The sequence below is a fragment of the Arachis hypogaea genome, chromosome 11 (genome assembly GCF_003086295.3).
Source record: "Arachis hypogaea cultivar Tifrunner chromosome 11, arahy.Tifrunner.gnm2.J5K5, whole genome shotgun sequence".
Classification (NCBI taxonomy): domain Eukaryota; kingdom Viridiplantae; phylum Streptophyta; class Magnoliopsida; order Fabales; family Fabaceae; genus Arachis; species Arachis hypogaea.
The window spans coordinates 2915951-2940377 of NC_092046.1; the positions used below are offsets into that span (position 1 = coordinate 2915951).

The following is a 24427-nucleotide window of genomic DNA, read 5'->3' on the forward strand; positions in this document are numbered from 1 at the left end:
TCTTTAAAAATTTCAGTCTCCTGTGTCTCCACTTTTTAGAGGTACTGAAATGCTGAAATTTTGGGGATTGTGACAGAAATTTTAGTATCAGTCTCTGAATCAACAAACATGATACTACATCTCAGTCTCCCAATCTCTATCCCAGTACCTCAAAACAAACGCTAAGTGAGGCCTAACTTGCTCTCTTCCTTCTCCTTCTTCTATAAATTGCAATAAGCACAAAACACAAAAGCACAAATTCTTGAAAAGCCAATAAAACAAAGTGATCATTGATCAAATGGCTACTCCTTCAACTCAGATTATCGGTGGCTGGCATGTAATCAAGGATCTTAGCAGCCCCACTCTGACGGAGGTTGCGATTTTCGCAATAGAGAAAGGAACTACCGATTCGAAGCTGGAGAAGGTCCTCCACGGCCAAAACCAAGTCATCGACGGCTTCCAGTACCTCCTCGTGCTGTCGGCTACAAATGGCAAGGAATCGAAAAAGTACTTGGCCATCGTGCTTCAGGAGGTAGGTAAGGAGAGTGAGCTCATTTTCTTTGCACCTTATCTTACTTAATTTTATAAATAAATTTTTTATTAATAAAAAATACAAAAACATCTTTTATTTTTAAAAATACGAGATATTTAAATTTTTTTAGGAGATTAATTTTTTTAATATATTTTGGACAAAAAAATTTTAATGTCTCGTATTTTAAAAAATTAGGAGCATTTTTGTATTTTTAATTAATAAAAAATTTATATATTTTAAATTAAAAAATTAATGACCTATCTATCTTTCTTTTTTTTTTTTTAATTAAATAAAAAAGGTGCATGCATGTTTGTGTGTTGTTCGCACCACAGTGTAATAATTTGTTAAGACTTGAGAGCTATGTAATAATTTGTTATTCTATTTCAATGAAGTTGGCGCTTTTGGTTGTAATAATAATAGTTGCTTTTTTTAATTTTTATGATGAATTTGTGTGTGGAATTATACTTGAAGTCTTATATATCTATGTAATGATGAAGTTGTTGACACTTTATCATATTAATGTAAATTTTTAATATTGACTAACAAATTGAGCATGGTTTAATTTCTACAAGGATTTAGTTAATTTAATTAAAAACTCCTAGTTTCATAGGAAATTGACAACGTAGCAAAATATGTTTTTTATCCAAATTTTAAAAAATTTAGTAATTTATTAAACCAAACGCATAAAATAGTTATAACTAACATAGAAATGTTGGATAAAAACATAGAAAACTTTTTTTATAAATAATAGAATATAAAAAAGAAAAGAAAAAGAAACGCTGAGAGAAGAAAAAAAAGAGAAAAAAATAAAAATATTAAATTTAATAAAATTTTACTATTTCGAACCGCAACAAAATCAGATCTATACTAAAAAAAATCTAGTCTAGATAAAGCATAAAACTAAAAGCATAAGTTATTCTAATAAACAATAAGAAAGTTATCAGGTATACCAAGAATATCGGTGTTCTAATTATTTTAACAGTTAATTTTAATTAATATATATTATATATATTTTTTATAAGAGAAAATTTAGGGAGTCAGTACTTTTGTTGAAATCTGGTCAATACTTAACCATCAAAAGGAAAATGATTAATCTTATACCATTAGATGTCATCTCACACCATTGAAAATATTGATGATGACTAATTGATAGTTAAACATCACAAATTCTGTTGGCCCTAGCACTTCTCTTTTTATAATTCATATCAACGGTTAAAACAATTGGAATACTGATATTCCCGGTATACCTGAAACTTTTCCTAAACAATAATAATTTATTGTGAATAAAATCAAAGTGAATCACACCACTAAATCAATTGGTACAACTCAAGAGCTAATCTGGGTTTAGCCATGGCAACAAGTGGGTTAGCAAGAAGCAAATTATCATTACACTCAGCAAGGTTGATGCTTGACACATTGGGAGGTGCACTCCAATGGAAGCCATGAAGCAATCTTGCAAATAACATCACAGTCATTGTGGTTCCAAGCATCACTCCAGGGCAACCACGTCTTCCGGTACTAAACGACATGAACCTCAAATTGGGCTCAGCCAAAACGACATCATCACCATCACTCTTGATGTGTCGTTCAGGTTTGAACTTATGTGGTTCTTTCCAAACCTTAGGGTTTCTCCCAAGACCTTGTCTACTTAGTAGGATATGGCTACCCTTTGGGATTAGGTAATTGCCAATAATTGTGTTCTTTATTGAGACATGAGGAACATTGAAAGGTGCAATTGGATGAAGGCGAAAAGCTTCTCTTGCACAAGCTTTTATATAGTTTAGTTTAGGGATATCTGATTCTTCTACCATTCTGTCTCTTCCAATAACTCTGTCTAATTCTTCAATTGCTTTTTGAAGCAATTCAGGTTGGTTTATCATTTCTGCAAGTGCCCATTCAACTGCATTTGATGGATTATCAATGGCTGCCATCATCAATTCCTATAACAGGTTTGATACATAAAAATACATTAGCATAAAAAAAAATATAAATATATAAAAATAGAAGTTTATAAAATAGTTTTTTTTAATTTATGTATTTAATATATTAAAAATATAAAAAAATTCAATAATTTATTTAGTAAACTATTTTTTATAGTGCTCTTAAAATATATATAGTGTTAGGACACATGTTAGTATTTGAAATTACCTACAAGTTTAATATTATCTATATCATGTTCTTTTATATATATATATATATCTCAAGTTTAATTAATTATAATGTAAAGAAAATAGATTATACTAAATAAAAATGATATAAATTATTATAGTTTATTAAATGTAACTTAAATCTCGTGTAGAAAATTGTACAGTTTTAAACTGCCATAATTCTTTTAAAAAAAACTCATGTAAAAATTAATTTAAAACTGTTGCAATTTTAATTTTTAAACTACCACTAATCCATTTTGTGACGGTTTTAAACCGATATTGAGCCATACCGTCACAATCTTCCATTTTTCTGGTGGAGAATTGACGTTTCATCTTATTTTGACCGCAATTATTTTATAATAATAATAATAATAATAATTACTAACTGGGGTTTTGAAATAAATAATGGAAAAGTATATGGAACCAAAATGTGACCAGCCAAAAAGTAAACAAAACCATTTAATTAAAATAACTTTTTGAATAATATATTTGAAAACCGCTCTTGAGATCACGGAGCACAAATCAAAACCCGATTTTTTATAGAACCCAAACATATTTTAGCTAATTTTTGGCTGATATGCTTTTGGTTCCTAGTTGTTCTCATAAATAATTTTATCATCATTTAAATTTAAAAATATTTCGTTGTGTTTGCTAAGAGAGAGAGAAGAGAAAAACTATTATTAGAAAAAAGCTAAGGTAATAAAAGGAGAAGTTAGTAGAAGCATAAAATAAAGAATTTACTATAATTTGTGACTTGATCTCCATGGGTGTCAACAATGGTGCATTATTGGAATCTTTCAAATTGATCAAAACGTCAAGAAAGTCCTCTTGTTCATTCCGCAACCCATCATTCCATTGCTTGATTCTCTCTTCAATGATTGGATCATGATACTTGTTCATAATCCTCATAGCCTCCTTAATCTCACTCTCATGCCCATCAAAATCATATAATCCCTTCAAGCATGGCATGTAATCGGTGACACAAAATGCATAAACGTACTTAAGCAATTTAAAAGTGCCACTAATAAGATGCTCCTCATCCTCAAAAGATGGCCCACCATCAATGCCACCCTCACCAAAGTGCCTTATGTTGAAGATTAGCCTCTTTGCGACATTGGAACAATAGTGTCTTGCAACACTTCTAACATTAACAAGACCAAAACAATTGTCCTTGTTAATATTATTATTATTGTTGTTGTTGTTGTTTATGCACTTATTGTAGACATGAAAGACAAGGTTGTTAGATTCTTGGTCCCTTTTGTCTTGAAGCCATTGATGTTTTTGTGGGGACAACAAATCATTGGCCACTATTTTCTTCATTTTCCTCCATTGCTCTCCAAAGGGTGTAAGTGCTGTTGTCAAGTAACCATTTGTGGCGGTTTCAGTCGCCATGCTTAATGGCCTTGTAGCAAAATCAGCATCATGTTTTCTTAGGAATTCACAAGCAAGTTTAGGACATGTTACAGGGATAACATGGACATTTCCTATGCGAAAACATGCAATTTCGGTGTTCATTTCTTCCATGACTTTGTGAATCCACCGGAAAACCGGTTTGTTTGTTAGTATTTCAGGAAGAAGACCTACTATAGGCCATGGTTTGGGACCTGGGGGTAATTTGGGTATTTTATGTGATTTTTTATTCTTATTAAAGAAAGGGCTTAGGAATTTGAGAATTGTAAAGCTAGAAATCATAATAATTAAGGATGCCAAAGAGGCTAAGACATGGGATAAGGAGTGGGTAAGAGTGTAAGCCATAGCTTAATTATTATGGTTTGTTGGATGAGAAGAGAAGAGTTGTTGATTTTTTTTGATGAGTAAGATTTGGGAACCTTGTAATCTATTTATAAACGCCAAAAAAATAATTGATGATAATTGGAAAAAGTGATATTTTATAATAAATTCAAAAAATATTGGCACGTTGATTAAAAAAAACCCCTCAAAAAGGGTAAAAAATTATAGTTTTTGAATGTGAACTTTTTTTTTATCATAAGAGTATAATCATTGTCATTATTATACATATAGTTTGGGACTTAAGGAAGGTCAAAGGTGTGTGTTTTTTTGCATTTTGGATTGTAAGTGAGAGATTAATAGGGTTTTGAATACAACAATAATATAATTAATAAGGTAGGTGAAAAATTGTACAAAAAAACACCAAAAAATGCAAGAAAGCTAGGGGACAATCCCATAAATCCTCTGTGATTGTGTGAAAGGGACATAGAACAGAGCTAAGGTGTATGTGTGTATTATTAACTTGATGAATATGTATTATTTGGAAAAGTATAGGTAACCAACAATATTTTTAAATAATGTGTGAATAATGTGAATTAATAGGGTTAAAAGAGTAAATTAATCTTAAATTTAATTAATAGCATTAAATTAGGATGTAGTGTATTTTTATTTGATTGGTGATTGTTTATGTTATTCAAGATAGTCATTGTTTACCTAGCACTTCCCTTATTATTTATAGAAAAAAAAAAAGGCCAGGTTCGTCCCAAAGAGACAATATGTATTTTTTTTAAGGGAAAAAAATAGTGAACACAAAAATGTAATGGATATAAAGTAACGCACGTAGAGTATGCTTTGATTTCTTTTTCTTTTTCTTTTTTTCCCTTTTGTTATTACATATTAAATACTGTATTTGAAGTTCATCTTCAATCATTTAGCTTAAATTAGATTGGTTCGGTTTGATATATGTATAAAGCCTCAAATAACCTAAATCTTTATTTGAGAAGAAGAAACATACACTTGAATCAGATAATATAATACTTTACAATTGAAATTCAAGCATGAATAATAAGTAGAGATAATTATTCACACACACACACAATGTCATTGAGTTAAAAATAACTATTTAAAATAAAGAATCTATTAGAGAGATATATACAAGTATTTATGTATCTCTCTATTAGGTTAAACTTTTAAGATAAGTAATTTCATAATATGTTATCAAGAAAGTCTTGGGAGCTAGCACTTTTATTAAAATTTGACGAGTAAAAGAAAAGTGAGTAATTCCACACCATTAGATGTAATTTCACATCATTAAAAATATTAATGATAGCTAATTGATGATTACAAATCATAAAACCTACTGATCTCCTAGCATTTCTCTATGTTGTCAGAGCTTTTATGACCGAAATGTGTAGAATTTGATCCCTATTATTCTTAAAAGAGAAAAAAATTGATATAAGATAAATAAAAAAAAATTTATGCAAAAATTCAAGCAAACCTAAAAAAGTTCTTACTTAAAAGAGCGTGTTAGAGATATAAATATAATCATGCATATAACTTTTTCTATCAAACTTAAACGTTTAAAAAATTAATTTCATGACAAAAACAGTAAGTTTGGCCACATTGACTTATAGCAAAAGGTAAATTGTAATAATTTTATTCAAAATATTTAAATTATTCATTATTTATATATGGGTGGTGTGAAATTTATAACCACAAATTAATCGGCAAGTGCATTGGGTCGTACCAAGTAGTACCTCAGGTGAATGAGGGTCGATCCCATGAGAATTGATGGACTAAGCAACAATAGTTAAGTGATTGGCTTAGTTAGGCAAATAAAAAATGGTGTTTGAAGGTTCAAAAGCATTAACAGTAATTCAGAATATCAGAAAGCAAGCAGTAAACAAATTATGAATAATATATGGAGAAACAGTTAAGGCTTTAGAGTTATCTATTTTTCGAATTGACTTTTCTTACTAATTATTTTAATCACGCAAGATTTAATTCATGGAAACTATAAGTGACTAAACCCTAATTCCTTAGACCTTTTTAGTCTCCTCTAACCTTCACCAACTGCCAATTTCTTGGTCACTTAATTCCAATTAGAGGATGAAGTTCAATTCTAGTTATATGCCTCAGAAATTCTAATTACCCAAATATAAGAGGATTATATGTCACGTATCCCGTTAAGTCCAGATAATCAGAAATTTAGGAGAAATTATTTTCAAGCTGTTGTTCAAGTAAAGAGCTTTTCTAGGTTATATAAGAACTCAATTAGAATAAGGGTCATACTTCCGTTCCACCCAAATTCATAAGATAAAGAACGAAAAAAAATTCTTGAATTATAAATCAGTACATGAATTAAAATAGAAAAATAATAGTATCAATCTATACAATAGACAGAGCTCCTAACCTTAACAGTGGAGGTTTAGTTGCTCATGGTTCAGAGAGAAAATTAGGATTCTGAAAAAATTATCAATTGCGGAATGAGGTAGAAGAGAAGAGAAGAGAGGTGAGCCCGAAGGGCTGATTCTTTTCTCTTTTATATCTAATCCTAATAAATGTAAAATATATTTTCTAAAACTAAATAATATCTTTTCCTATTTTTAAATAAAATAAAGTTTAAATCAGAATTAATAGAAGATTGCGTGCTAGCTTCTTAGAGAATTGGAAACCACTTGATTCATAGGTGTTGGCGCCTAACTTGGAGTGGGTAGCAAGGGGTGGCGCTTGGTGCGTGTGTTGCTGCGCTTAACTTGAGAATGAGTGCGCCTAACTTGGAGTGGGCAACACCAATTTGCGTGTTGATGTTATGTCTGGCGCCTAACTTAAAATTCTCAAGTTAGGCGCCACCTTGGCTGCCTTGAATTAATGGCTTTAGTTGATCTTGGCGCCTAATTTGAGAAACCTCAAGTTAGGCGCCACCCTTACAGAATTGATAGAAAAGAAGTATGAACTATTATACATCGTTGAAAAGGTCTGAAAGTTAGCTTTTTAACGCCACTGGAATCACGTCAATTGGACCTCTGTATCTCGAGTTATTCAGGTTTGAGTGTAGAGAGGTTATGGTTGACAGCATCATTCGCTTTCTTCTCTTTTTTTACAGAAATTCCATCAAATCCATCCGAATGCTACCTGAAATAAACAGAATTGTACACGACTCAAAATAGCATCCATAGTGACTAAAAGATAATTAATTTTTGATTAAACTTAACAATTTAAATGTAAATTTACTAAAAAAAATAAGAAAAATATTCACGCATCACTGGGCCCAATTAATTTAGATACAGTATTATTTTATATAGTCTCAATAAGATATAAGAATAATTCTTTCTAAAAACGGAGATGGTAAATATCTGTCTCTAACTCTTTATCAATGCATCTTTTTTCTTTTGGATAATATCATCAAGAAAATTTTTTATTTTTTCATGGCCAGAACTTCTTTGGGTTTATTCAATTTTATATAAGTGTTATTTTTTTATTTATCTTATATTAAAAAATATTTCTTTTAAAGTTAATAAAAATTAAAAAATTTTAGATTTTTTAATCATATAAATTCTAATACTATATTATAAAATTTATTATTTAAATATTTAAATTCATATGCAAAAGTACACAAATAATTATATTTTTACACAAAAGTCACTTTTTTGAATTTATGTAAATTTTATATAGATTTTTTTTCTTATATTCAAATTATTTCTTTTAAAAATAACAAATGCCAAACTCTAAATTTTTAGTTAAAAATATAAAACTATGTCATAACAAATCATATAATTACATATCACTGAAATAAGTTAAGTACGCCAACGAATTATAACTCAAATAGTATAATCTTTCCATCTTTACCTATAAATTTCGAATTAAAGTCTAACTTCTAACTTTGGAAAAAAAGAAAAATAAGCTAATTAAGTACGCCATTTTTTTAAGATTTTTCTTTCAAATAATTAGGAAACTAGTTATTTCCTAAATTAGTGTGGGCCGGGGGATATGGATACAAATGTATGGTTCAAGTCATTAAAATAATTGCTCCATATGCTGTTGTCAAGGAAAATTCAAATTAATGGCGTTCAATGTTAATTGGACCACCAATCCACCATACATGTGTTTGGTTTGTTTTATTTTTCATTTCTGTTTTTACTAATTTTATTTTAAAATTAAAAAAAAATAGGATATGAGAAATTAAAAAAATTATTTTTTTTAATATTTTTTTTATCTAAGTTCATTCAAGTAGGCTCAACACCAACAAAAATCACTCATTAAAAGAGTGTGATTACACTAAGGTTGCGAGAACCGGACCGGTCAATAAACCGGTAAAGTCACTGGTTTAATAGTTTACTGGTTCGATCGGAGTTCAACCGGAGTTCAACCGGTTTAATTAAATATTAAATAAAAGGCAGTGAAGGAGGCTCGGCGTTCTCTAGTAAGCTGCAAAACATATACTCAATAGTGAAAAAAAACCAGTTATGTGGCCACTTCTTAGAAAAATTATGTGTGTCATTATTCATTATCATCTCAAAATGACAATATCTTGTATCAGCTTCTTACCTTTTGTTCTAGAACCACCAAATCCTTCTTTAATTTTGAGATCGTCGAATTCTTCCTACGCATGATGTCTTCTAGTTCAGTAGCCCTCTGTTTTAAACAGTATCATAAGTGATTAGTAAACCAGACAAAAGGAGAATTTGAATGCAATGTGAATGAGTATTATCACCTTGTAATCAGCAGTCTCAGAGGATTTCATGAAGCAGCAAACAAATTCATGAAACCAGCAAACAAATTCATGAACAAATAACCTCAGAATCATGAAGCCAGCAAACAAACAAATAATGAAGCCAGTAAACAAAATCATGAACAGATAACAAATAAATCAAGCATAGAAAATCAAAATCAGAAGGCAGCAAATAAAAAAACAAAATCAAGCACAGAAAATCAAAATCAGAAGGCAGCAACAAAATCAAGCACAGAAAATCAAAATCAGAAGGCAGCAACTAAATCAAAATCACAGACAAATAAATCATAAAATCAAGCACAGAAAATTAGAAGGAGGCGAGCTAATAAATCAAAATCAGAAGGCAGCAAAAAATCAAGAACAGAGTATTACCAGCGGCGAGTAACGGCGAGGACGCGGTGTCGGCGACGACCAACGAGTAGGCGAGCTCGGCGACGACCAAGGAGGAGGCGAGCTCGGCGACGACCAAAGAGGAGGCGAGCTCGGCAACGACGGTGGTGGTTGCGATGGTCAACGTCGTCGCTTCTGTGGCTGCTTGATTGGTGGTGGTGGGCTTCCCTCTATGCGACTGCGAAGAGGGCTGATGGCTGTGGGTGACTAGGTGGTGAACTGTGCTTGGGTGATTTCTGGAGCTTGGCTGCTTGGGTGGTTTCTGGAAACTGATTAGGGGATTTAGGGCTTCGTTTCGTTTAGGCAATTAGGCGTTTTCTTTTTTTTTTTTTCTTTTTTTTAAAGAGCCAAAACAACGCCGTTTAACATTTCAACTTTCAAACCAAAAACCGCAAAAAAAACGGACGGTTCTTTCAGTTCACCGGTTAACCACCGGTTCGATCAGTTTTTTTCCCGATTTTTTGCCAGGCAGTTTCTGACCTTACCCGGACCGACTAGGTGACCGGTTTCTGTTTTTTCTGGTTGAACCGGCCGGTCCGGTTTGGTTTTCAGAACCATAGATTACACGCACATCTTCTTCTTCTTCTCACGCTCATTTACACATGGAGCTTCTCACGCTCGTTTTCGCACGGAACGTCTTCTTCTTCTTCGCCTTCCTCCTCCTCCTCCTTCTCCTTTTTTTCGCGTTCCTTTTTCTTCACGTGTTTTCTCTTTATCATCATTCTTTTGTTGTTGTTGCTGCTATATTTTTTTTCCTTTTTCTCCTTCTCTCCCTGCTGAAGAAGAAGTAGAAGGTGAGAAGGAAGAGTTTTGAATTGTACAAAACAGAAATGAACCAAAATTATATTTAGAATGAACCGAAATTATATTCAAAATGAACCAAAAATTAAATTCAGAATGTAAACTCGTTTCAAAACAAGCACAGACTAAATGCACCTTATTTAAATCCAGAATGAATCGAAATTACTTAATGATTGCAACACACAATAATTCAAAAACAAACACACAAACAAAATTGAATCATGAACAAAAACACATCCAAATCTATCAAGTGATTTTGCAGCATTATGTGTTTCTTCTTCTTTATTTGATTAGATGAACAAGACAAGAAAAGAATAATATGATGATAAATTTTGAGGAATTTTTTTTCTTATTTCTTCTTTTTTGTTTGATTTTTCTTCTTCTTCTTCTTCTTCTTCGTTATTGTAATCACCAACAACACCAATATTTTGCTAACAAAAACCAACATTTTGAATATGAATTTGAATTTATATAATGGACAATATTCGGTTCATTTAGTATTATACAGTTGTTTCGCTTTGATAATATTTTTGGTTCATTCTAGACCCAGGTGTTTCTGAATTCGAATTTATATAATAGACAAATGTTCGGTTCATTTGGTATTATACAATGGTTTTGCTTTAATAATATTTTTGGTTCATTTGTAGTCCAGGTGTGTTGTCGATGAATAATTTGTCCCAATGGTTGGAATGGCTTTCAAGACCAATTGAATAGAATGGAATGAAATCTAATATAATTGAATAAAGTGATAATAAATAATTTCATTCTTTTTTGCTAAAAAAAACTCAATCATTAACAAAAACACATCGAAATTACTTAAGGAATAAAAAATTTGGTCAATACTTATCAGCAGCATCAAGTGAACCTCAATTAACACATAAATGAACCGAAATAAATTAAGAAATAAACCGAAATTATTTATGATGGCAACAGAAAAAATCAGAACTAATAAAGATGTTCGCAAAATGTTGGTAGTATTGGTGATGACGATAACGAAAAAGAAAAAGAAGAAGACGTAACATTGAAGAAGAAGAAGAAGAATCTGCGTGTACGAATTTAGAAGAAAAGGAAGAAGAAGAAGGAAAGAAGAAGAACCTGCGCAAATTTGGAAGAAGAAGAAGGAGAAGGAGAAGAAGAAGGAGAAAGAACGTGTGATTTAAAAAGTTGTTATAACAACTTGGTTAAACTTAATTATTTTGTTTGGATGTAGAGCTTTATTCTTTTTTAAATTCTAAAAGTAAAACCCTAGAAATAATGAAAAAAAAAAAAATCCTTAAGCCAAACGGATCTTTATTTAACTCTATCTCCAATGCAACAAGATTTGGTACTTACGGCTCAGAGTTTAGGGTATTACATAATATTATATATTTTGTATTGGATTAGAGCGGTTCTAAAAATTAGATTCGGGATATGATCTAATCCAAATCTAAGTTGTTAGGTGTTATTTGATTTTTACTTGGATTAGATTAAATTAAAACTGACAAATTTAAACATCTCTATTATCAACGTAGAAATATAAAATTTATCATAAAATTATTTTTTTCAAAATTTTTAGTTGATAAAAAAGATACATACATAAATAATTATATTTTTAACATATTAATTTAAATAAGAGTTTTTTTTTATTTGTTTATATTTTTTCATAATTTTTTTATTTATTTTATGTTAATTTTTTTAAAAATCTAACAAAAATTGAACTTCAAAATTTTTTTTAATAAAAATTTTGATACCATCTTATAAATTATTTTTTTTTAAATTTAAATTTACTAAAAAGAAAACATAAATAATTATACATCTCTAATAGAATTTTCATAGTACAGTACATAGAGACAGATGGATAAAGGGTCATTGAAGTTTCAGTGACATATCCATTATTAATAAGCGTTGTCCCCACCATTGCATAAGCCAAAGTTTGCATTTTAAATACTTCATATTAAGACACGTCTTGAAACATTTTAAACATGTTTTTGCATTGGCTTTCATATATCCAGCATGGCAATGAAACTGTTCTGGGAGCACATAAGTCACATGATTTGGATCACATTCATATTTTCCCTTTTCTTCAATAAATGCTCACCATTCAAAATGAATGGATCAGATACTAAATTAGGGAAAATACGGGGAGGGGAATCAATTATAGGGAGAAAAAAAAACTTACAAATATACACAAGAATTCATTAGATGATTAAAGAAGAGAAAGCTACTCATAAAATGTACAAACACAATATAGACACTAAAATATTTTTATTTTACGGTCACGTTTTAAAATCGTTAACATAATTTTATAGTCACGGTTATCACTTTATAAATTAAATACTTTAGGGTTACGGTCTAAAATCGTAATTACAAAAATTATGACCATAATTTATTCTATAGTTATACCAGATTTAAAATTGGGGATAAGTACTGTTTTGGTCCCTAATGTTTAGGGGTCAGAATCAAAACCGTCTCCAACGTAATTTTTGATTTAGAATCATCCTTAACGTTTTATTTCGTATTAAAAGCGTCCTTTTTAATAAAATTTTTAATTTTATTACTAAATTACCCTTATTCTAATAAATAAAAAAATTATAAAATAAAAAAAGAAAAGAACGCGGGGGGGAGGGAAGAAAGGAAAAGGGGAAAGGACGCAAGGGGGGAGGAAAAGGGGAACACGGGCGGACCAGGCGGCGGCAGGAACAAGCCAGAGAGAGACAGTATCTCAAACCTTCCATGGAGCAGGACAACAGAGTCGGGCGCTGCGGGGTCCCGGATGGTGACGTTGGTGACGGTTCTATTGCCGCTCAAGATGTAGATACCATGCCGGTGGAGCCGCGCATAGGTGGCAACGCTGTCGAAGACGTTGGAGCCACTCGCGACTTCAAGGATGTGAGCGTTATGCGTGTTGGAGCTCTCTCTTATGATTACCACTGGCAGTTTTGGCTTGTTCTTTGAGCCTCGCGGACGGCCCCTGGAACGGCAGACTCTGCTGACTGAGACGAGCTCAAAGCCACTGCTTCCGCGTCCGGTTCCGTCGCTGCGTGGCTGCTATCATCATCTTCACTTGAGAATTGTGGTACAGCTGCACGATTTTTGGCTTCTGCATGTGCTTTTGATTTTGTTTCTGTATTTGCATCTGCATCTGCTTCTTCTTCTGCTTTTGCATCTGTGTCTGCTTTTGTTTATGCTTTGTTTTTGTTTCTTTGATTCTGCTTCTGATTTTGATTTTAATTTATTATTTTTTTTATTTCATTGTTGTTGTGTGTTGATTTTGTTGTTGAATTTGATGTTGTTATTTTTATGTGTTATTGTTGGTGTTCTGATCTTGAATCTGATTATTAATATTTGATGGGAGTAAGGGAGGTGGTGGTGGTGGTAAAGGTGCTGGTTGTGGTGGAGGGTATTTTTGTCCATAAAAAATTAAAAGGACGGTTTTAATACAAAATAAAACGTTAAGGATAATTCTAAATCAAAAATTACGTTGGACACGGTTTTGATTCTGGCCCTAAACGTTAGGAATCAAAACAATATTTACCCCTTTAAAATCGTTATCATAACTTACTCTATGATCACGTTAGTTTAAAAGCGTGATTATAGACAATTTTAAATGATTATTTTTAAATATGACAATTAAAAACATCACTTAAAACCTAAAATAAATTTATTAAAAAAAGTCACTGGTTTAAACCGTGACTAAGTTTTTTTTTATGATTTTTTATAATAAAAAAACAAAAACAATATGTGTAATATATATCCTTTAAAAAAGAAGTTACAATCTTTACTTTCTTACTAAAGAAATTCTCTCATTTATATTATACTACTTTTTCTTTCTTTTGTTTCATTTTTATTTGCTCAGAGCTCTTGTCTTTATACTTATTATTACTGCTTCAATGTTGAAAATCAGACAAAACACATCATATGATTATAAGGTCAACACCGTTATTCACTTGAATAAATTTAACTTATTAAATTTATTTGTTTTGGTGATAATAACAGGGCTCGAACTCACACTACATTAAACGTCATTTTTAGTAACAATTTTTAGTGACAATAACATAATAATTATTATATATATGTCTTATTTAATTTATATTTTTGTAATAATTATATATTTATTGTTATTATTATATATTAATTATAATAATAATTATATAATTTTTACTGTCATTAAAAATATTTTTATTGATAATTATATAATTGACGTTAAATATTGGCCAAAATCACACTTTCACTCATTCATTATTTTTTTTAAATAATTTTTTTATTTTTTTTTCTTTCTTCTAATACCATATAACTTTATCTGTTCTAGACAAATAATGATATATGAAATAACAATTAGATGAAAATCTGACGGTACAAGATAGTGTCAGGTACAGCATAATAGTTACACTACTAAGTCGATAAAATTGCCAAATCACAACATTAAGACACTACTATACAAGAAAAATACCCATTCAGTCACACTTTTTTTAAGCTACATTTGAAAAGCGTAGCCTATTCATAGAATAAGTTACGCTTTTCTCCGTGTTCTCCTTTTATAAGAGAATAGGAAACACAACTGTGGCATCATTTAAAAAGTGTAGCCTTAGATATAATAAAAATCACTTATAAAGCGTAGCCTTATGTTGATATCTATAGGTATACTTTTCATACCAAAGGAAGAGCTTTTAAAGAGTAGCATATTTATTATGTTTTGGGTGCGCTTTAAAAGCGCTGCCTAATGTAAAAACGCCAAATACACACATGTATAGGACACCTAGTGAATTTTTTTTTTTTTTGTTTCTTTCTTTTCATCATCGAAGCCTTGCACTCTCTCATACGGTCATTCCTTCTTTCCTACCACCAAATAACAAAACCCTAGCCGCTTCTTCAATCTCCCTGTCGTTGTGCCTTCCATCGCCGTGCGCCACTGTCACCGTCTCACTCGTCTACTCATCATCCTTAGTCGTGCTCTGCCACCGTTCATCCATCTCGCAGCTCTTCCTTGTAAGGTTGTGAAAACCCTAGCCTCCACCGCGCCGCCGTCAATCTCACCGTCGCCGCCCGTCGCGCTCAAGATCGCCACTAGGTTCGTCGTGGTCGTTCGTAATCCTCATGGTTCATCGTTCTCGAGGTCCCTCGATCCCTCGTTCGCCAATGTTTGCTTTCCAGTCCTGTTTCGCAGCTCTTTGCCGTCGTCCATCATCGTGTTTGTCGCCAGCTCACCGTTTTCGAAGGTCTATGCTCTGTTCGTGGCTCACTGTAATAGTGTAATGACATTGTTCAGTTTTTTGCTCTGTTCATAAGGGTTATTGATCTTTGAATTATTCTTGAATGATTTGTGTTTTCAATTTTTCATTCATTGATTAATTGATTGTTGATTACCTCTTACTGCTGTTTGTGATTATTCATTGTAAATATGTTGTTGTCCTGCTGTCCTATGTGCTTTTGTGGCTTAATTGTGATTAGATTGTGCTGTTTGTGATTATTTCATCCTATATTATTGTTAGTTAATTGGTTTTAATTTTGTTCCTGGGGTTTGAATTTCTTCTCCAAACTCCCCGGTTGCCTTTGCTTCCTCTGTCTTGGTCCAGAGATTCCATCTCCACAGGTTTTTTTATTACTATTTTATTTTAATTAACGAGATTAAAGTGGATGTACTATAATTGCTTGAGGTGTGTGATATATTTGATTAATGTGAATGAAGAACACTAGGTTGAGTTGATTTGAATTGAATCATGGATAAGAGCATGTTAACTGGTTTGGAATCACTTTCAGAAGCTGATCAACAAAGAATGGCGTCCATGATGTAACAGGTTCAAATCCATGATAGGTACTTCCTCTTCACTCTATCTGTTAACTAATTCCATGTATTTTGATTTGATTTGTGTGTAAATTAATTTAATTTGTTTTGGATTATGAGTGGATGAGAAGCTAAAGGATGGTGCATGGTCTTATGTAGAGCTTGCTAGAGAGTGAGTGATATGAGGACATATGTTTTAATACTTTCAATTATTCAATAGTCTTATATCTATACATATATTTCCTTGCCTTTTGATAGCAATACATAAAAAAATCAAACTAAAAAGTAATAAAAAGTAATAAGTGTATGCTTTTTTAATAGTTTGGCATATAAATGCACTTAATTCTCTTCTGTTTTATAAATAGTAATTAAATATGTCATATAAGAAACTGAGTTAAGTGTATTTAGAATATTATTTGTGCACTTCTTTGGCTGTACAATTTATTCATCCGTTCTAAATATGGATGCCAGTTTAAGTGCCTCACAAAACTTCTGAGACAATATATAGAGAAAAACTTTTCTTCCTATGAGGAAAAATGGAGAATATAAATAAGAGGCAGTGATATAATTTTTGCACTTTGCTTAATAATGGAGCATAAAATAAGGTAAACAATAGTATGGTCGAAAATAACAGCAGAAGCTAAATCCTTAAGGTAATGTTCTGCAGAGAAAACTTTTCTTTTAGGCAGCATATACTAGATTCAAAAAATATCCATAGGTACTCTAGCAAGAAAACTTACTAACATTTTCAGTACATAAAATTCTCATAGAAAAAAATGAAGCGAACAATTAACTATATCAAAATCCTTCATATTGAAAGCAAACACACAGAGACAAACACAGAGACAAAGCAGATTAAACTGCAGCACTAATGGTTTTTAATTCTCATACCTAAGAGAATTACTTTCTGAATGGTGCACTCATTAATTAACAATTGAGTAAAATAATTGATAAAGTGAAGCCAATGAGCATGAATTAAAAGACCACATCCACAGGCTTTTTCTCTATTTAGAATATTATTTGTGCACTTCTTTAGTTGTACAATTTATTCTTAGAAGTTTGTTACATTAGATATTCCTTTTACTGCTGAAAATATATTAAAACTTAATTTTTATGTTGATTTTTTTTATATTTTTGATGCCTTGACTGCATTATAACTTGTGAATTTCATTTCCTTTTTGATATTCAATATTTTGAAAAATTGCCATGGTTTATAATCTATTGCTACTTGCCTTTTTCATGTTTAATCTGTGTGATTTAGAGATATTTTAGAGTTGACTAAGGCTTTTAACGTGAAAGAGGCTGAGGCAAAGGCATATATATTTGAGATCCAGATTACTTTCCTTTCTCCAATACTGAATGAACGGCAAAAGTGAGTGAGTATGGTCTTAACACTTCTCTTTTCAAATGATTGTTTTCTTAATTCCAAATTATTGGTTAAGCATATCAAGATATGCAGACATAGAACCATTATCTAATGAATAGCTAGGATTTTGCACCTAAATAGAATAGCTAGTATTCTTTATCGTTTCTCCATAACTTCTTTCCTTTCACGTGTTAGTGTCCTTATGTTTGCTAATAAAAACATTTCTTTCCACCAGACTTCAATTGATGCTGCAAACTATGACGGGGTGATGTTACTGGGTGGAAGAGCGCCAGAGTATCTTGCTCATGATCATCTTGTTGTGGCACTGGTGATCAAGTTTTTCAGTTCTGGAAAAGCACTTGCTTCCATTTGCCACGGACAGTTGATTCTGGTGGCTACAGGTGTAGCTAAAGATCACAAGTGCACTGCTTTTCCTCATGTTAAACCGGCATCGGTTGCCTCTGGGGCTCATTGGGTTGAACCAGACACCATGGCAGCAATAGTGGTGGATGGTAATCTCATTACTGCCGCCACTTATGAAGGGCACTCTGAATTTATTCAGCACTTTGTAAAGGCACTAGCAGGCAACATAAATGGCTCCAACAAAAAAATTCTCTCTCTTTATAGGGTATGTTCAAATGATTTCCAGGCACACAACTGATAGGGACTTAGTACTCAGGGCACTAAGGTCTTTGTTTATTCACTTTTCTTTTATTTATTTTAATTTTAGACTTATTAATTTGTAATCCTCTTTATATTCATTGATACATGGAAATTAGTAGTTTAGACTTTAGACATGTTTCATTTTTTTTTTCTATTGTTGAATGATTGTTCAATTGGATAGTTAGATCTATTGTTTTATGTACTAATATACTGTAGCATTATAGTGCTTGTGAATCTTTAGAATGTATTTACATATTGTGCTTTTGCTAGAATATTTTTTAATTTAGTATAATTGTGTATTTATTTTTATTTCATAATATTTAATTTATTTAATTAAAAATACAGAATTATATATGTAATCATATTATTAAATATTATGTTGTACAAAATATTATTAGAATATATATATATATATATATATATATATATATATATATATATATATATATATATATATATATATTCATTGGGTTACGAAGTAAGATTCGGCTAGCTTTTAGCTTGGAGTGGAGTAGCCAGGAAGAGGCACCGAGGGAAACCTCGACCAGAAGATCAGCTAACCTAAGCGCCCACGAAGAGAGATTTCGAATAATGAAAAAAGTAGGTAGTAGGCTTGCGGCGACTAAGCGCGGGGCGAACCTTTTGAGACCTACTATATATATATATATATATATATATATATATATATATATATACAGAAAATTAAAAAAAAAAAACAATGAGGGACCTAAGGCTACACTTATAAAAAGTAGTCATGGTATACAATGTGGCTACGCTTTACAGGTGATGCAGTAGCATTGAAAAGCGTAGCCTATTCTGGTAAAAATGCAAGCAAAAAAGTGTAGCCTTTGGTCCTAGACAGCATCACTTGAAAAGCGCACCCTATTCCCAAATGCCAAAAGCGTAGCCCTTAGTGCAGAAAAGCGTAGCCTTTGGGAATAGGCAACGGCCGAATAGGAATCACCCAAAAAAGCGTAGCCGTAGCCCAGAAAGCGTAGCCGTAGCCTAAGGCATCATTTTTTTTCACTTTTAGCTACACTTTTCAAGTGTACCTGAATGGGTGTTTTTCTTGTAGTGAGAGCATGTTATAAAGGCAGTAAATTTCCAAAGAAGTGGTAATCCCAAGATAAAGAGATAAAAAGAGAGGAAATTTGATAGGTAAATTTCGGATAAAAAACAACACCTAAAACACATTGCTAACTTAAATATTAGAGTATCTTGCAAGTTGTTCCTGGTCTGATTCTACTTTCACCAAAGTTAGAATGTCCGATCTTTTCAATTCACCAATTCATGATCTCTACACTACTTGATACGAATATTATCCCTCACTATCAGTCACTCTATTAAAAAATTTTTCGATTATTGATGGATTTTGGGTGATGGATCTTTTCATCAATTTAACCACGGAAAAATTAAAACACAATTTTTTTAAAAAAATTTAATAACGGATAAACTGTTCCGAAAACTATACTAATGGAATAAGGTTTCATTATGTCCACAGATGGCTCTTCGAAAATGGTAGCATCGTCAACATTACAATAATTGATTTAAGGAGAATCACATAATATGATATTTATTTTATTTTGTTTTGTAAAAAACCCTATTATTCATAAATTAGTCCATTGATCTCATTGAAAAGCATGCCGTTTTGATCTCAAAGACAGATCAATACACATTGATTCTCTTAGATTATGTGAATGTCAGTAGTCCATCTAGCTACCCCCATGCATCTATCAAGCTTATTGGGAGCAAACAAAATATTAGTAGGGAAAGTCAATGAAATATTTGTACAATGCGTACAATGGAAGTTTAGGGAGTATTAGATATAACCATTAATGTTACATTTTTCTATCAGCTTATGCTTTTGGGATGAGTGGTTGCATGACATAGCATTAAAACTTTAAATCTGAAAGGTCAAGAGTTCGATCTTTGGTGAACTCTAAAATGTTAACTCATAACACATTGTACACTTAGACCATTGACTCCCTAGCAGTACTCGTAACTTTTTTATCTTTTTTATTTTTTCCTCTTTCTTCCTTCTAATACTATATAATTTCATCCCTCACTACTAGAATTTTTTGGATTATTGACGAATTTTAGTGAGGATCTTTTCGTCAATAATTAGCGATAGAAAAATCCTAAATTTTAGTGATGGATAAACTGTTTCGTCACAAAATTTGTTGCTATATCACCGCACCATATAATGGCAAGTTCAGAAACTTTAGTTAGTGAGGGATTTTACGAAATGAAAAATTTATTGCTAAATTGACAAATTAAAACGATATTGTGTAATATGTAGTAACGACGAATTTGTTCTAAGAATCCATTACTAATTAGTTGTTGTCAAACAATGCGTTTCTATAAGAAAAAAATTAACGATGGAATTTTAGATTTTTGTCGCTAAAAGTCCGTTACTAATGCGATTAAAAAAGATAATTAAATTAATTTGTAATATATTGAGCTTAATTATTAATTAAGAACTTTCGGTCACTAGTAAATTTAAAATTAATACTAGATTAGGGTTTTAAATTTAGGATTTTAGTATTACTAATATTGAAGAATTTGAAATTATCAATATTTTGAAATTTGTTCACTACTTTCTTCTTTTGAAAAATTCTAATATATAATGTTTTCGAACAACTTTATTTCTTAAAACGAAATATATAGATGTATCATCAATTTCCACCACCAAATACTTTTTCTTGTTCCCCACTTCAGTTTCTATGGTTTTGGACTAAAATTGAATATTAGAGGGCTACATTAATTTATAGGGAACACTCAGATAAAAATGTCTAAAACGTCTTTTTTTTAAAATATTTTCTAATAATTAAAATTTAATACGTATAATCAATTAAACCGTGTTAATTTTTGTCAAAATTAAGCCAGACAAATTAATTTGACCGAAGAAATGGTGAACTAAATTTTGAACTGGTCTAAATTAATATTATTTTTTTATAGAAAATGACTACAATACCCCTATTATAGAAAATGACTAAAATACTCCTATTATATATATTAATTTTGAGAATCCTAAATTTTAGTCATTTTTTTTTTGCCGTCATAGGATTAGGATTTAGAGTTTTTAAAATTTATATATATAATAAGGATATTTTAGTTATTTTTTATAATAGAGATATTATAGTCATTTTTTTATAAAAAAATATTAATTTAGACCAATTCAACATTAATTTATTAGTTTTTCGACTAAACTGATTTGTCCTGTCTAGTTTTAATAAAAATAACACAATTTAATCGATTATATGTGTTAAATTTTAATTATTAAAAAATATTTTAAAAAAAAGACGTCTTTGACATCTTTATCTTAGTGGCTCCCTAATTTATATTGGGACACATTAGGTAGGACTTAACGATTGTACAATGTTCAAATATAAATTCCAAAAATAATAATAATTAATAAAAATCACACCACACAAGAGTTGCAATGCGCATATACAGAGAAAGCACCGACAAGTATACACATATGAGAACTGTAACCACGACTCCATTGACGATTGCAACCACATTCTTAGAAACACTAACTTTTACGTTTGTGCACTACTTCGATAAGGAAAAAAAAAACAAAAGAAAAAAAAACCCAAAGAAAGCAATTTAAACATGTTTATTTGGTATGATGGAAAATTAAACTCATTATTAGTATGCTTTGTCGAATACCTTGTGTCCGTCAAAAGGTATTTTTATTGATTTTTTTATATAATATGATATACACAAAAAAGAATTATAGTTCAATAGTCGAAAAAATCTTAAAGTAATTTGAAAGAACCAAGTCCAATTTAAAGATGATTTTTATCATGAATATAAGGGTTAGTTTTCTATTTCAAGTGTCTTTTTAGGGCCAAATAAAACTCAGGTGAAAGACTCTAAGCCTCTAACATGTTGAAATTAAAAATACAAAGCATATTATTTTTTTTATCAAGTACAAAGTAAAGTATAAGCCTTGCATTAAAAAAAAATTTTTTTTTATGAGTAAACGAGGCCTGAGTTCCAAAAAAGCAAAAAGGTGTGAAGGCAGAGTGGAAGGAAAGGAATATCAAGAATTGTTGAAAAGTAGAATGAAAGAAGATGAATTAAAGAAGCTATCCAAAGAAGCACAGAATAGAGAACATAAATTTGTGGGTTAGCATGTTAATTCGAGTGAGAACGTATACTATGTAAAATTAGCAAGTGATGAAGATTAAGATGAAAGAACACAAGTACATGCAGATCTGGAAACACAACTAGTAAAAAAGTTGGAATTGAAGTTGAATTTGAAAAGAAAACGAAAAAACAAACAGGTGCTAATGCTTACATACAAGGAATGGACGGAGGAGCAAGAGAACAGAGAGCCCAAGAAATTGAAGAATAACAACACTGCTCTGGACATAGGGGAGTATGAGTTATCTATGCATGTTTCTGGTCAGATTAAGGGAATACAAATGGCTGAGGAGGCGAGTCTTAACATGCCCCAACCTCAGCCATGAGTATCATTAGCTGGAATTGTTGGGGAATAGCGGCTGTCCCGAAAATTTCTGAGTTATATGATCTATATAAAAAAGTAAAGCCGCTCATAGTGTTTTTAATGGAAACTAGGGCCAGTCAAGAAAAAATGAATAGGATAAGAAGAAGGCTTAATTTTGACAATATGTTTGTTATGGAAATCTAATACTAATATCAATATTTATGAGTGGTGTGATAACTATATTAAAGCTAATATTTATATTAATAATGATCTGAAATGGCAAGGTGTTTTCGTGTATGGTAATTTAGTTTTCCAAAAGCGAAGAAAACTATGGCAGGAGCTTACGATAAGTAATATGAGTAAGGAAGAACCTCAAGCTTATTTGGGGGACTTCAACGATATTTTAAGTCAAGATGAAAAGGTAGGCATTCATCCATAACCAAGAATTTATTTAGAAACTTTCAGAAGGTTTGTAGATGATAATGGTTTAATGGATGTTGACCTTAGAAGCAGTAAGTATACATGGTTTAGTAATCCAAGAAATAACTTTATCACTAGGGAAAGACTAGATATGGTGTTAGTAAATTGGAAATGGCTGCAAATATACCAGAATGTTATTCTAAAAGCTTCTTCGGCTGTAAGTTTGGACCACTGTGCCTTAATTTTGGAAACACAGCTGCGAGTTCAGATAAAAAAAAATTTAGGGTTGAGACTTTTTGGGCAGATCATGAGAAGTGCAAAGGGGTAATCAAGAGGAGTTGGCAACTGGATGACGGAAATAGAAATTATTGGAATCAATTCACAAGAAAGAGAAATAGATGCAAAAGGGAGTTGACAGAGTGAAGCAGAAGGAAGTTTAAGAGAGTAGAGAAAGAAATAGAAAGAAAGAAAATAGAGTTACATCAAATTCAGGAGGTCGATATGACGGAAAGAGATCTTAGAAGAGAGAGAGAGAACTGAAGAACCAAATATCAAAACTTTGGAAACAAGAGGAAAAATATTGGGGACAAAGATCAAGGCTGAAATGGTTAAAATGGGGTGACAAAAATACAGCCTTCTTTCATGCAACAACAATTTAGAAAAGAATTAGAAATAGAATTGACAATTTGAGAGATGAGACAGGACAGTGGATACAAGGAGAAGTAAATATAATGAGGTTAGTAGAAAGACATTTTACTAAGTTGTTTACTTCTAAAGGGGATAGGAACCTAGAAGAGTGCGTAATGAGGAGCTAATGGCAAAGATCAATGAGAAAATTAAGGAGGCTATTTTTAGTATGGGTGGCTTAAAAGCTCCGGACCCAGATGGATTAAATGGGTTATTTTTTCAACAACATTGGGATATTTTAAGTAAAGAAGTGTGGGGAGTAGTTAAACAATTTTTTGAAGACGGTATCATACCGGAGGACTTAGGAAAAACAATTGTTGTTTTGATTCCCAAAATGAGTTAATAGAAAAGCCTGAATCACCTTAGACCCATAAGCTGTTGTAATTTTGTGTATAAGATTGTAACAAAGATCTTCGTGGGGAGGTTAAGAAAAGTGCTAGATATTATCATATCTCCGATTCAGAGTGCCTTTGTAAAAGGAAGACTCATACAAGATAATATAATAATAGTACAAGAAGCGTTTCACAAATTAAACAGAAAAGGAAATCTTGGAAGCAAAGACATAGCCATCAATTTGGATATGAATAAGACCTATGATAGATTGGAATGGAACTTTTTGCAAAGGGTCATGGAAGAGTTCAGTTTTAATAATGAATGAGTGAAGTTGATGATGAGCTGTGTGAAAAGTGCTAGTTATAGATTCAAAATAAATGAAAAATTATCTACCAAGATCTACCCTCAAAGAGGTCTCAGACAAGGAGATCC

The 24427-nt window shown here is 31.4% G+C and overlaps 1 protein-coding gene and 1 long non-coding RNA gene across 2 annotated transcripts; one reads left to right on the top strand and one right to left on the bottom strand.

The window, feature by feature from the left end:
• Positions 1-777: 777 nt before the first annotated feature.
• LOC112719881 (isoleucine N-monooxygenase 1) lies at positions 778-4549 on the bottom strand. Its single transcript, XM_025770605.3, has 2 exons — positions 3400-4549; positions 778-2451 (listed from the first exon to the last, which is right to left on the bottom strand). Exons 1-2 carry the CDS (start codon positions 4411-4413, stop codon positions 1819-1821), a joined length of 1647 nt encoding a protein of 548 aa, XP_025626390.1. The 5' UTR covers positions 4414-4549; the 3' UTR covers positions 778-1818.
• A 12764-nt stretch (positions 4550-17313) lies between these two features.
• LOC140176480 (uncharacterized) lies at positions 17314-18225 on the top strand. Its single transcript, XR_011868082.1, has 2 exons — positions 17314-17446; positions 17672-18225. It is a non-coding gene; the product is annotated as an uncharacterized lncRNA (long non-coding RNA).
• The last annotated feature ends 6202 nt before the right edge of the window (positions 18226-24427 follow it).